The 15,484-nt window shown below is 37.3% G+C and overlaps 1 protein-coding gene across 5 annotated transcripts in view; it reads left to right on the top strand.

Annotated features, from left to right (window-relative positions):
- The window catches only part of hth (Meis homeobox homothorax), a 386,117-nt gene that overhangs the window by 85,671 nt on the left and 284,962 nt on the right, over window positions 1–15,484 (top strand). The window contains exon 1 of one of the 5 annotated variants that reach the window (XM_072301817.1): window positions 3,932–4,914. The exons of 3 other annotated variants lie outside the window; for them this stretch is intronic. In XM_072301817.1, coding sequence (XP_072157918.1) covers window positions 4,900–4,914 — 15 coding nt within the window. In that variant the 5' untranslated portion in view covers window positions 3,932–4,899. Of the gene's footprint in view, window positions 1–3,931; window positions 4,915–11,122; window positions 11,192–15,484 lie in introns of those variants that run through there. One more of the 5 variants, XM_072301816.1, reaches the window with a different exon arrangement.

Genomic DNA, 15,484 nt, shown 5'->3' with positions numbered 1-15,484 from the left:
TATTTTTAAATTTTTATCGAGGCAAATTATTTCAATCCCTCGCGAGGGTCTATCCCCAAACTTTAATTTTATTCTAGACTCATTAGAATTATCTTTTTTATAACGCGATGTTAAGCATCTTCTTTGCATTTCTATTAATTACAATGCACACTGTTTGTGCCTTTTGGAGAGGGCAGCCTTACACTTTTAAAACTTGGTGCGAGGCCTTTTTTTAAATTTTTATAAATTTAAAGTATGAAAAATATTAATATGGGGATTTGTCAAGAGGAAAACAGAAAAGAGAGGACAAACATTTCAGAATATTTGGGTCAAAATATAATCAAATAATTTATCGTCCGTATCAAAAATCGATCTGCAAGGTCATGCGTGAGCTGTATAAATGAGATTTACAGTTGATGAGTCGAGGGTTCGAGTGGCTGTAAATAAAAAAGTGGAAAGTAAATATCACGCTCATGTCGCGGAAGCGGACTTGATGGCAACCAGCAGATTAAAAAAAGAAGAAAGAAATGAAGTCCGATGACTTGCATATTCTGATCTCATGAAAACACAGCGACACTGCAAGTGCGCCACTGCCCTAACGGGGCGTTGCACTGGCAATATCGATTTCTGATTCCCGATTCTGAATTCAAAACAACGTGACGAGAGGTAAAGATAAACAATTGCGCCGTGAAGTTAGGCAGCCAGCCGAGCGAACTTGTGATTTATGGTGTGTTTTCGATGTGCCCACCAGGGTGACTAGACTCATAGTCTGGCTCCTGTGTTGCCTTTCTCGCGGGTGCTAAGGCTCCGAACTTAAGCTGTGCTTTCGTTCAGCCAAATTTCGACTCTAAATTTGTTAGAGTAATAGAACACTTCTCACAATTCCCTCCTGGTTTTATCAATATAGAGCCTGCACTGAAGAATTTCATTCTTAATTAGTTGCTGGTTCTTAAGTGGAAAAATGGTTACTTGTTTCTATAATGGTCGGTGATTTTGCAACTGAGCAGATACCTGCCTCTGTCATTCCATACTATTGATCCAACAATTAATTTTTAATTAAATAGAGTATGAGTTTCCTTTCAAATCTTTTTTTTTTTATGAAAATGATAAGCCTCTGGAAACGAAGATGTAACGATATACTTCCTGCTGCGATACGTTTTAACTTTGAGATTTTGCGTCTTTAGACCAGAGAATTCAGAATCCGCTATGGTTTATCTCCAATCCTTCATATTCATTAGACTTGTTGTCATAATGCGACATTCTTACATAAACAGTTGATAAACTCTCTTTCCACTCATGCTATTTGCAAGATTTGAAGGGACCTTGCTATTCCAGTCCAGGATTCTTAAAAAACAAAGAGAAGTTTCTAAGAAGTGTAGAATTACAAGTTTTTGATTTCATAAATCTACGAATGAGATTGTTTAAAGAAGATAATTTAAGAGGTACGTAAAGGAAGCAGGAATAATGGGAAATAACCAAGCACGGCGCGCAGAGCGGTAGCAGTACCTCTCTGTCAGTTTGCCTTCAGTTGATAGTGTAGGCAACCCGAGCTCCCACGTGGTTGAATAGTGGTATCACTCTCATATGCCACGATTGCTTGCGGAAGAAAGCAAGTAACACCAGTTTGGCGTAAAGCGGTGACAATGCCTTGTAATTTTTATTTTTTGCAAGATATTTGCTGATTATCACTATGAAGTCGCTTTGTAGAAAAATTATGATTCTAATTTGCTACATTTGTGTATCCGGCATTTTTATGATGAAGAGTCGATTAACACATGGGTGAATAAATACAAACAATAAATTTAAACACAGTTTAACGGATTCACGATTTTTTTTTATTTTTTTATTTTATTTTTTATTTTTGTAAAGAGAAGTGGGCCCCCATTTTTACTTCGTTAAGCCTGGGTGTCCGTGCAAGTGGTGATTTACTCTTAGAATGAGTTTCACAGTGCTTTTGTTTGTCATTCCATTACTTTGATTTTGAAAAATATCCGTATGAATCTCATTAAATGCAGTTTGACTTTTATTTCCCTTAATCAATTTTTTTGTAGTAATACTGTAAAGATAAGTAAGAACTGATGGAAATTTATCTTAATGTTATACTGTGGAGACCGGTTTCCTGTCGAAACGTGTATCTTATAGCATTAAAATATTAGATGCTCACCATGAAGCATCATTAAATAAGTTTTCTACAAGACATTAATCAGCAAAGATCGCCTTTTTCGTATTTCCGATTGCGTTATTGCAAGTTTTCTTAAAATTTTCATTTTTTTTCTCTAAAATAAACTGACCAACAGCTTTCCTCGAAATTGACTGTGCTCGTTCTGAGTTAGGTATCACAGAAAAAATCTGAAGGAAATGTGTATCATGGTTAATTTTAGTTGAAAATACTTAAAATAAAACCTGTATGAAGATTTCTAAATGCTGCACCGAATGATGTTAATTTTCCAACTTTCGTCATCGATGTATTTCAGAGTTCAATTTTCAACAGTTTTCAGAAACTTTGTTGCATATTATTCTTAACTCCCATATGAAAAATTCGAAGGAAAAAAATATCATCACATTTTTGTACATTCGGCAAAATTCTGCCGACCAGACAAGAGGAGATGACATTCGCAGAGTGCACCACTGCACACTGCACACGCGCCGAAGATGGCGCATTTTTTCACTATCGACATGTTTTTAAATACAATTTTTAACTATTCTTGAGAACTTTTTTCGGACCCCGTAGCTTTTTTTGTCAATCAACTAATTGGAAGCGAACAGGGGCAATCCATAAATTACGTAAAGTTCAGTTGGGAGGGAAGTTAAGGGGAGTGTTTTGTCATTTTGTTTTTACTTGTCCAAGGATAGAGATCTTCGTCCCAAAAATATCACAACGGAGGAGAGGGTTGATCCTGCCGAAAAAGTGCCTTACGTAATTTACGAAAGCTCCCTTATCATAGTCGGAATCTTTGGCAGAATTTCTTTAGACCAGACACAAGAGGGATGAAGTCCACAGAAATAAGGAGGGAAGTTAAGAAGAGTGTTTTGTCATTTTGTTTTTACTTGTCCAAGGACAGAGATCTTCGTCCCAAAAATATCACAACGGAGGAGAGGGTTGATTCTGCCGAAAAAGTGCGTTACGTAATTTACGAAAGCTCCCTTATCATAGTCGGAATCTCCGGCAGAATTTCTTCAGACCAGACACAAGAGGGGATGAAATCCACAGAAATAAGGAATCTCGAGAAACGAGGGTTTTTCCTAAGATGAGAGAAGAAAGGAATAAATTGTACAATATTTTATATTTAATTTGTTTTGTTTTTGTTATTTCGTCGCGTTTTCATATTTGCCGGTGGGGTAGGAGCGGCGTGGCGAGTGGCGGTGTCCTAGGCCGTCTCCTGGCCATTAGAATCGGAATGGAAATCGGTTGAGGAGAGCGTTAAGTCATTTTGATTTTATTCGTCCAAGAACAGAGATCTTCGTCCCAAAAATATCACAACGGAGGAGAGGGTTGATTCTGCCGAAAAAGTGCGTTACGTAATTTCCGAAAGCTCCCTTATCATAGCCGGAATCTCCAGCAGAATTTCTTTAGACCAGACACAAGAGGGGATGAAATTCACAGAAATAAGAAGAGAGTTTTTCCAAAGAAAGCGCAAGATGAGAGAGGAAAGGAATAAATTGTACAATATTTTATATTTAATTTGTTTTGTTTTTGTTATTTCGTCGCGTTTTCATATTTGCCGGTGGGGTAGGAGCGGAGCGGCGTGGCGAGCGGTGTCCTAGGCCGTCTCCTGGCCATTAGAATCGGAATGGGAATCCACCATTTTACGAGGAGCCCGGGCCGGCCGGCGCGGTGGAGCGGCGGCGGCGGAGCGCGGCGGAGGAGCGAGACGGTGCGATCCCCGGTGCCGAGCCAGCGCTCTCAGCTTCGGAGCCCCGCCCAGTGTAGGCAGAGCTCGCCGACTGCGCACGAAGCCTCTCGATGCTGTCACCTACTGCGCATCTAAACTTAAATCTGTTTTTTGATTGACAGTTCCCATCGACTGGTGCGCTGCGCATGGCTATAATTCTCGTCCTATGATGCTCCTGGATTTTTGAGCCAAAACAATAAATTCCTGCCAATTTGAATCGGGATTTTTCGCGCGTTCCTCCTCCCGCGGTCCTCGTGCTCTCGTCGTCGTCCTCGAATTCGCGGTCGTGACCCGGCATCGGCCGGAATTGATCGGTTGTGATTGCAAAATCCGCGCGCGGTTTTTACGATTTGTTTTCGGATCCCTCCAGGATTTCAGTGCGGTGATCATGATCGTTTTCTGATAGTTCTCGCTCGGTTCTGTGTACGACTCAACCTCACCTCCAAGGATTTCGTCTGGATCCCGACCCACGTGTCGCCTACGGTGTTTGTGTTTATTACCCTTTATCACCTATCAAATCAATCAGCAATGCTTTTACCCGCTCGATTCCTCAAACATGCGTAATTCCAAGCATCCGGGCTTTTTAAAGCCCCATGGACCGGCTTTTTACTTAAAATTAATTTATTCAATTAATTCATCTCAGTCTTAGCCGGAATCTTAACCTCCAATTCAAATCTCTTCGTGGCAATTTGCTCTCAATTTATTTTAGCAATAAATAAATTGGTCCCAAGAAATACCCCAAATTAGTCCGTAGCTCATTACGAGAAATTTTGGCTATTGCTTTAGATAAGTCTATAGTCCAATACTTTTTCACATTGTGTTGCCAAAGTCTGTGATCCGTGTGTGGAATAAGTCTTCTGAGCTAGTTCACTTTTAGTTTATGAAAATGATAAGTTTAGTGCGCGTATCGTGATTCGGATTCCGTTCAATTCGATCATTAAATTGTGAATCTTTTGTTAGGGCAGTGCTTTTTTTATAATATATTTTCTAATAATTTAAAGTGCTAGTGTGTTAAATAAATCTCAATATGGCTCAACCGAGGGTGAGTAATTTATCAATTGTACCTCATTTATCTAGTTTAATTAAACATGGGTTAATTGACTTCATAGGTATTTAGTTTCATCCCAAAGGCTTTTATCCCAGTAGGAAGAAAATAAATAGCCCATGGTCCAAAAAGTTGTGTGCAATAACTAAGGGTACTTGATCTGAAAGAACAGAAAATTTGAACGACTTTCTGAAAGCCTCAGCATGCTTAGATTAAGCTTCTGAGCGTACCTACTGAAGAAATGAACTCAAGACAGACCTCTTAAGCTTTCCTTTATCTCATACTTTGAAGTAGAGCAAGAGGCACTAGCTTGCTATTCGTCAAAGTGTATAAGAAGTCAAAATAACTATAATAAAACACAAATAATAATGTCCGCCTACCCTACCTGTATCTGATAAAGTTCAGTAAAAAGTAAATAAAAAAATACATTAAAACAAGGCTAAAATATTAAACACTATTAAGGTAGAGCGTTTCTAGCTGTCTTATGCAGGCTCATTTTTAGCTGCCGAAAAAGTCATGAAGATAACCATAGGTAGGAAGTAAAATCAGTGAATAACATGCAACCATAATTGCAAACAGACTTTAATTTCACCTAGTTTACAGTCGGCCGGCATTTGGCTGCACGAAGTGAAGAAAAAAATTCATCTTGACAGCAGTAAAAACATAACAAAAATTAAGTTAAATACGCATGTAGGAAATTGAGTTTGTACTCACGTCACATGACGACTAAAATTGCAAATGAGGTTTTAAATTTAAAAGCTTTAAAAACTTACCTCTGATCGGCCAGCATTTAGCCGTGCAAATCCGTAGCCATAATGTTTGGCACAACCAGCTAGTACCATTATGCACGCGGTTTGTTTATCTGATTCATAGCTGTGATATTTCAATGATAGCCGAAATCTGAACCATACCAATAGTCGAATGTTTGCTCTTTTTTTTTAATTTTAACGGACGTATGAAAGTGCACAACTCCGTGTTGAGAAAGTTGGAGGAAATATAAACACACTGGCAATGTGAAAATATAACCACCGAATTTTTCGCAAGACATCATAAAGTAGGAAGTACATTCACACCGGTGTATATTTCTATGAAGTATATTATCAGAGGGAGTCTCTTTTTATTTAACATTTAATCGGAACACCGACGGATGTTATTGCTCACAATTTTCTGACGCGTACGGAGAAGGTAAATCGCAGACAATTTTTACCAATAATTCTCAATTTATCATCTAAAATATTAAATAAATGGAAGACGGCATTGAAACATATGTGATGTCTTCATGCCTTGAAATTCCTCCGTTAAATCTTGAGTCCCGTCGCAAAAACATAACAAAAACAATCATCGTTTAAATTTTTCATCTTTGAAGCTGGATAGGGAAGACATAAAATGAATAATTTCGATCAAAACTCATGTTTGATCAATCAGGAAATTTATCTCATGCACATATTTAAACTCCAGAAAAAAATCGAATAGCGACATTAGTAGTACATCTCAGAACACCGCCGCCGCCGCCGGCCGGGTTTATTGGAACTAATAAAAATAATTAATATATGATGATAATTTATTTATTTTTGTTTATTTTTAATTTAAAACAATTTTTACTGAAGCAAATAATGTCCAGACAAAACTTTTTCGATAGCGCAATAACTAGTGGTTCAAATCCGTAAGTACAAGTACAGCATAAAATTGGTTTATTTTAGTCTCGGCCAAAATTACTAGTATCGTTTTTGTTAAGCTGTTTCGGTCCTTTCCACAGGATAAGACCGCAAACGATGCCATTTAATTAAAATACTAAAAGCCTCCGAAGGGATGTTTTTGCAAGAGCGAGACAATAAATTAGAAAAAGCATTATACTTACGTATACCTAACTCAAAATGAATGCATTTGTTTGCATTTCATGTAAAAATGATCCAGCATTGAATTATAAAGTTTAAAATGTAATAAGTTTAATTTCCAAGTTTAGACTTACAATTCCCATAATTTTTTGTTCTTTAAAAATTAATAAATGTTATAGAAAAATATTGTGTATGGGATCTTAGAAATGAAAACCCGAATTCAAGAACGGCGGAGGAACGCCACATTCGGAAAAAGAGTGATGTATATCTTTAGATAAGCAATAGTGCACTTTAAGTATACTTATAATAATATAAGTAAATAAATTTATTGAGACGCTTGACAGCTGGTGTGTCTTAGATGAATGAAGTACCGACAAGTCATACGATTTCACACCCAATTTTTTATCGTCAATTTAAACATTTTACACAATTTTCAGCTCGTCGCGAACGTGAGGTGATAAAATACAAACATTGCTAGGACAATCTATGAAAATCTTTTACAAAGCAGTTTAGAGTGTGTTTTCAATTTTAAAGGATAAATTTGTAACCACCTACAAAATTAATTTAACTTGAAAATGTATTCACAAAATGTGTGCCAAGTGTTCGCAAATCGTGCGGTTTGTCTGCGCACGTTTGAAATAGTACTTTCAAGCCAATTGACACATTTTATTCGAACGCCAAGTTTTCGTGGATAATTTTTTAGTCATTTGCATTGGGTTTTATTGCAACCGTCATGTTTATTATACTCTATTTGCCCAATAATTTTAAAATTTAAACTAATTATTGAATCAAAAGGAAAGAAGAGGAGAGTATTGACACAAAGATCCCCGAAAATGTAAAATTGTAATTTTAAAGAAGTAGTAATTTTACATTATTAATGAAAAACGAATCGTTTAGTAAACTGCCACCTTAATCGAGAATTTGCCGTTGCGATTTTATGGAAGGCCTCATTCGCTTGATTATTGGAGCATTTTAATTTTTTAAGGAAATATTAATGCTTGAGCAAAATCATTCGAAAGTCAAAAGAATTGCCCAAGCAATTTTTCGGGTGTAAAGCTTCCATCGGTTCCCGAAATTCTCCACGGAACACGGGAATTTTCTTCTCTACCTGAAAATAAAATTGCCGGTTTGTTAGCATTCTGATTGAACTACCGCCGCACCGCCAAGACGGATTGGTCTTGTGTCACTAAGGTTTAAATCGCGGCACAATACTACTGTAATTTAATACCCCTTTATCGCCCTTCTGAAGTATTGTTGTAGATAAAGAAGGTTCCGTGTGGGGTTGAAAATTATTGGTTTGTCAGGGCCTCACGCTGCGCGTTCTTGGGCGCCGGTGCGGGAAGTTTTATTTATTTACGCGCACTTCGGTTTTTTTTTATCGGCATTCCCTTTTTGAATTTGGTGGAAAGAGTTTTGATTACACCTGTGGCTTTATCTACATCTTGAGCCAGATACCCCCAAAAAGCCCCCATTTTCAGCCCACCGTAAAAGGCCTCTAAGAGATCATTCTGGAAGCTAATAACTATAACGCCGGGTATAGCTCAACTGAAACGCATGGATGTCGAAGCCTCTACAATACGACCGTGCTATTTTCTTTTGCTCCAACAAAGTAATACCGACTATATAACTCAAACTTCAGCAAGGAATTGAAGCAAGAAGCAAATAGAAAATAAGTAAACAAATAAAATATTATGAAATAAAATTGCAACATAAGTGTATTTACACTCTGCAGTCTAAAAATAAAAATCAAACATAACATTTACGTTTTTATCTCTAAATTTAAGTGGCCAATCCGAGTAAAAGTGTTTTAAATTTCAAATGAAATCATTGATCATAGCCGATGCGTATACCTGATAAATCCGCCGAAAATAAGTTAATAATAAATCTTTAAGAGGTTAGAATCAATCAATCAGCGATCAAATTTTATTTCCTATAATTTTTTTAAAAATTCCTACACTGCATCCTCACTACAGCAAATGAACCTTGATCATGATTAACCCTCGCCCAATAAAAGAACAGTAAATATGACACATTAATTTGCGATATATTTATTTAGTGAAGTTTAAACTGTTCCGTTATACGATTCTATCAGATTTCATAAATTCATTCCAGTAGCTATTACATAAACTACCCTTTTCTTTATTTTATCTTCAACATCTCATTATACCTCGAATGCTGAAATATCGCTTTTTAAATTCCCATGGAAATTTCTGTGGTAAGAAGCCGTCAAAACTGAATAAAAAGTATTTACAGATCTGCAAAATGCATGTACAGCGCATCTCTCCGCAAGGGATGTATTTTGTTTTTATCGATTCGTCAAATATGTTCGCTGACTCATAAAATCTCAGCAGGGAAATAAATAAGTGCGACACTTTATTTCTGTAGCATAACTGAAGCATGTAAATCGCGCGTCACGGTGCTATTGTTTATTTAATTTTTAAGAGTCAAGAGGTATTTCCTCGTTTATGACCGCTCACTCCTCTAAAACAAGGAACTGTACATTTTTAACAAACAAATTATGATTAAGTACTCAATTAAATAAATAATTCAACGAATAAAACTTTAAACTAAATTTAATATTCTGGGATTGAAATGAATTTAATGCGTTTGTAGACTTATGCCACAACTACCTTAAAAATATATTGGCTTCTTGTCGTAGACATTCATTTGATTACTGGTAAAGAATTTAGTAGAGGCGCTTGAAAACTACTTTGAGTAAAATTTCCAAAGTGTGAAGATAAATCGTGTGTTATTTCCATGATTATTTTCGAATTTCATACCGCCGCAAAAAGTATGAATAGTCTACATCGTTTTCTTTAAAATTATTCCTCAATATAATTTACACCATTTGCATTATTTACTTTTTCACAATTTTTTTAAAAAATGTTAAACATTTTAATACAATAATAATTGATTGTACCTACTTTAAAAGGAACAGGCTTAAAAAAAATATCACACAATTCTAACGATGGAATGATAAGAGTGGTCAAAGCAAAATCTAATTTTCACAATATATTTTTAAAGTCATATAATGGCAGTCGAAGCTTCTCCGGCGAATAGCCGAGGCATGGTTGTCTTATGTTTGTCACGAGTTAAAATCATATATTTAATTCCCAAAACAGAGTTATTATTTTATCGTATACCGGTCGAACACAACTCATAAATGACCAGGCCAGGAATCTCCACCGTTGTGGCGAGTCTCAAAACATATCCGAAAGTATACGAGCCACCGTGGACTTTGTGGTCCTCATTTTTACGATCCATGGGAATCTTTATGTTGGCAGTTCCAGACAGTTTTAGGCATTCTATATCCTCTGTAATGTAGCGCCTTTAGCGCATTCAATCTAGAATTCCACCTAATTTTTACTGTCTCGCTATCTTTTATGGTTCATTTCAGTTTCAATCATGGGTCATAAAAACGTATAAATATCGATTTGATGACGAGCCCGAGTTTTACGAGCCAGGACGCGTGTTTTCTACTTTTAATATTTTAAAATTTATTGTAAAAGTGGCACATATTAAAAGTTCGTGTAACCTTCCCATGTACTTTTTTCCGATAATCCTCCGGTTCTAATATTTCATTTTATTGTCTCGGCACTAATCGTGCTTAAATTTCCAAGGAAGAGCCAAAGAGCGGGTTCATAGTAACTTCAATCGGGTTAAATTCCAAATCTTATCACAAAAATTTACCTTTGACCAGTTTTCTCTTAGGAAATAGTTGTATTAAAATGTACCCCTTTACCAATTTAATTTTACTTTTAGCTAGATTTTTTCAACGGCGTGCCCAGTGAAAATAATGTCAAGTAAAAATGAAAAAATAATATTGAAATTTTCTCTATATTTACACCCACTCAGACATCATTGTAGTCCCTATTTTGGATAAAATAAGTAAGTTCAGGTACTTAGAGTTAATTTTATTGTAAATTATTAACGTTCCACCATATGTAAGTCCAAGAGTCACGTGTTTTTCTTCAGGATGAATTAAAGTTATTTTATTCGGGTGCTGCAAAAGTATCATATGCGAGAGCCATCATTTGCTTTTAACGTTAATGCAGTTTTTATTACAATAAGTTCTCTGTTTCATAGCATTTTTCCTCGTGAAGTCGCTTTTAAAGGGCTAAATTTGTCTTGTTAAAGCGTAACGAACGTTTAAACTATTTTACCGTGGTTAAATATGACGACTCTCTCCAAAGTAATTAGTAAATTGCGTGTACACCGTATGTACAGGTATCCGGAGTCAGCCAGTTACCGTGTGTTATCTCTTGACTAACCCACGTAAAATACGCTGCTTTGAAGTGTTTCCTACTGATTACGGATTATCTACCTGCTACTTACTGCAAGCGGTGTCGTGTGAAAGTCGTTGATATTATTATTCACTTGTTTTAATGTCAGTATGGCATCAACGGATTAGCAAGAGAGCAATATTTGTGTGTGCAAAGGTATGTAGCAATTGTGACGCATCTTTAGTTCGTGCTAAAAATTGTAGGTATCCGTTAGTTTGCGTTGAAAGCAGAAGCCTAAGGATTTATTTTGTGTTTTGAAAAACTCGACAGAACTGTATTTACACGACATTGGAACACCAGAATCAATCATTGAATGACGCTAGATTGATTGTGTAAGAGGTTGTTGTGAATTTCCTTCTTATATCCCTTTAGGAATAACACTTGCATTTTAATGCAAAGGCCCTTTCAAAAGTCGTAAATTAATTTTATTTTCGAATTTAAATTTCCAATGAAATTTACTGAACTGCAAATTTTTAGCAGTTCTAGCCATTTTAGGTGCAATAAAAACCGAATCGCATTTTACTTCATTATTAGCACTTTTCTGACGTTAACATGTGAACAGAAAATTTTCCAAATATGTAGCTAAGCATCCGTATACCTCTATGAACAGCTTTATTATTTTATGTTTAACAGAATTTCTATGCCCAAGTTAATATTAATCGCAGTGAATTTCCATCGCTAATGGATAAGATACAACTTTGATGGAACAAAATAAAGTGAACAATTTTAAGCGGTCTAATTGGTCGGAAAATACGTGGGTTTTTCCTTTTAACTCAATTTTTCCTATCAAAATGGTAAATAATTCAGGCATTTTAGAAAAAAACATGCAAAAGTTAGGGCTCCATCAAATTTTATTATGTGCCCATAGCATATGACAAAATGCATAATTTGACCATCAACCGGCAACATCAACACATTAATTTCATTTTACATCAATAAATTTATCGGTGCAACATCCGTCGGAAAAAGTGCACAGCGAATGAACTAAAATTTACCATTTTAAACAAACAATGATTCCAGAGTTACTTGGTCACCGGGGCTTGATGCATTCCATGAAAGGCATGTGCCCTGTGCCCTATTCTGCTCAAATATTTGCACCCATTTACAATAGATCACATCCAATACATTCCGCTTAATCCGGATTTTGTCCCAGCATGAATGAATCGCCCTCGATCTCCTCTCGCTTCGAAGTTAAATTGTTTGAATATAATCGGCACCCTCGCGATTCTCTACAAAGTCGTAGGTTGGATTTTTGCGTTCAGAACAGAACTTCCTACCTTTCTGTCACTCACTGACGGAAATAGAAAATGCGATGGGTTTGAGCAATTTTTTTTTATCTGCTTTTCATGAAGCATGGCTGTAATAATGGACGAGTGAAAAATCATAACTTGAAGTGCCATCAGATGTTGCTCAATTTTTTATCTCCCTGAATGCACAAGAACCAAAACTAAACAGCTTCATGAACTTCTGATCGGATAGTTTTCTCTACATGATAAGACTAAGAGTCGTTGTTCTCAGGTCATACTGGCTTTTCGTCTAACGAGGGAAGCGTCACCTATAATCTTAACAACATTTGATGGCGCTTACATGGTTTTAAATTTCTACTACTTGATATCAGCGCCTATCCAAAAAAACAAGAAGGGTTTAGATTGAATTGACTTTTAAAAAAATTAGTAAAACATTGATTTCGCCCAAATCACCCGCTGGTATGAGTATGAAACTCTAAATATTTGATCAAGTCTAATAAATTTGAACCTGCTTTGTTTTTGCATTTTCCCGTTTTTTTTGTTCTTGTTTTGTTTTTTTTTTCTCTTAAAATACCCTTACGATTGCGAATACCTAAATATAATTCTCTTTCAGCTGTTGTTCAGCTGTGTACTTAGTGAAAATAAGTTTATCCGCACTAAAACATAAATTGGCTGGTTACGTCATTAAAAAGTAAGATTTTAACCATAATTTTCGTCCCACAACCTATCTATCCTTTAGAATTCGAAAATTTTTAAAATGCCCTGATAAAATGTTTAACTTCTCATTTTATTATATTTCTCCCCTCTTAAGAATTTTAAATTAAATCGTCATTAAAAAATAATAACAGTGCAATGAAATTTTCAGATGAACCAATCCAAGAGTAATTTTAGAGAAATAACCCTTAAAAATTACAGGTCATTAAGAGTTAATCCACAGATCAATATTTTATCTGTACGCAAGGAAAATAAATTATTTATTTTTCCAACGTGACAACGCGGGGAATGTTACTCACACTGGCTCCGGATGTGAATATAGAGCCCGCTAAGCCAGGGCCTTTCTCCGACTGTTTCACAAGGGATCGGGGTTGTCGCTTCATGGGAGACTCGGAGTAATTGCTCTACATAGAACGAATGTAAAAGGAGAGGATTATCAAGTGAGAACTGGCAATTTAGCAAGGGATGCTAACTCCAGCCGATTTGTTCGGATAGGCACAAAAAATAGCCTCAATCTCCCCCCTCTCGCAGCGTTTTCTATCCGGGCAAGGGTCGTTGTGGTACGGGGGATGATGCGCTAGCAGTCCAAGAGTCTCAGGTTTCGTTCCTGATTTGGTGGTTCTGGACCCAAGGATTAATCCATCCGCGAAGTTAGTTCAACGCACGACTTCGGGGCTTAAAAACTCTTGCCGAGTTTTCATGGAATCCAAATTTTCCTCCTCTTGGTTTTTTCTCTGATTAACCCCCGTTGAACGACGGGAACTATTTCGACGCACAAAACTGTTATCAGTTTTTATTTTCCTTTTTTTAATATTCTCTGTTTCAAATATGACATCAGCTGTTTTCAAAACGGGAATCTTTAAAAATGGAACGTAAGATTTTTTTTAAATTGTGATATTCAGAAAAATAGATTTGCACTTAAAAAATAATTAAATGGGACCTTGACAAGTCCATACCTAAATTCAAGGAACTCATCAAAAGTTAATTTGAAATGTTGCGCCTCTCCCCAAGTCAAAAGTTAGGAGTCAACCGTCGATGAAGTTGTGTGCCATTAGAAGGTTGATTATAATTATGAAAAGCAGAACAGTCAGAGCTATCGTTTCATTTTTGAAATCTCCGCACGCACCGTAGGTATAACGATAAATTTGGTTGAATAGAAATATATTTACGCCGAAGAATATTAATATTATTTGGTTTCCTATATTGAGTTACTTTCCTTCTCTATGACCTTAAAATCTCACGAATAAAATGAAGGTAGTATTTACATCCATGAAAGATAAAAGAACCCCCTCTGAATCGTCCGGTTGACAAGAGCCCGTGATCCCATAAACAATGTAGAATACGGTCCTATTTGTCATTACGCACATCGAAATCTCTCACCGAATTTCACACTCCGGGTCGAAGGGTTGCCATCACGGCTTAAGTCGCTCTGCTAAACGCCGATTTGCCCAAACGTCTAATAACAGTCATTAGTGAATAGCAGCAGTAATTTCAGGAAGGGAATCACTCGGCGTGATATTTTTACGCGGCCGTAACAATCGGCGTTTATCTCCTGTTATCGCGCGCGGAAGCGTAGAGGCAGATTTAAGGAGGCTCTAATTGGCGGTAAAGTCAACGTTACTGTCTGCAGCCTGATAGAAGGCGGGGTGGTTTCCTTGACACCGGGGAAATATTGGACCATTGAAGCAGTGTTTACGATTTTAGCAGGGGGATGTTCGCTCATCTCTACGCCGCGCCGTAGGAAAGAGGTTAGGACCGCATACCAAGGCCAAGGAAGAGGCCACGAAGCCCCTTTTTCGACAATTAGGTATGCGCGGGGTCTCCTCAAGGGGCAGGCGCAGCATTTCTCAGAATCGAGGGTACGGTCGGATCGCATCCGTATCTCTGCCCAAATGTCCCCTCGCTCTCCCGCCCCTGGGGCCATCTCACCTTTCAGAAAAGACAAAGAGCACCTTTGGCTTATAACCGTGTTACAACAGTATTTCTGTGATCCAACGGAGCCGGGATTGCGGTGTAACGGCGAGGTGAGAGAAAACAAGATGCGGCCAATATGAATATTTATGTCATTCGGTTGGACGTATTTCTGGCAAACGGAATTATGACGTGAGCCCTGTTATGCGTGTAGTCTTATGGGTCTCCGGGCTCGTGTCTTGATGCACATAGTTCCGTTTGGCAGAAGTACGTCCTGTTGTGAATGGCTCCCGCGCGCATGAAATAAGGGAAAAGCGCAGTGAATCAGCCTTGTTATTAACTCCGGGATTGGGTTTCGTTCTACCCCACCGAAAATCAGCATTTTTTCCACCCCGACCGGACCCGCCGCGTTCCAATTAGATTCTGGCCAGAAATGTTGATTGCTAGCCGAAGCGGTCGCCGGTCGATTCCTCTCTCGTTTTCCACGTGGTTTATTCTCTCGTTCCTGCGATCGTTTAGGGTTGCATTTTTTTCGTTTCCATTCGTCAACTAGAGTCTTGATGGTTCGTATACAGGG

Source organism: Bemisia tabaci, chromosome 6 (assembly GCF_918797505.1).
Source record: "Bemisia tabaci chromosome 6, PGI_BMITA_v3".
NCBI classification, from domain to species: domain Eukaryota; kingdom Metazoa; phylum Arthropoda; class Insecta; order Hemiptera; family Aleyrodidae; genus Bemisia; species Bemisia tabaci.
This window is presented reverse-complemented; position numbering and strand designations above follow the sequence as displayed.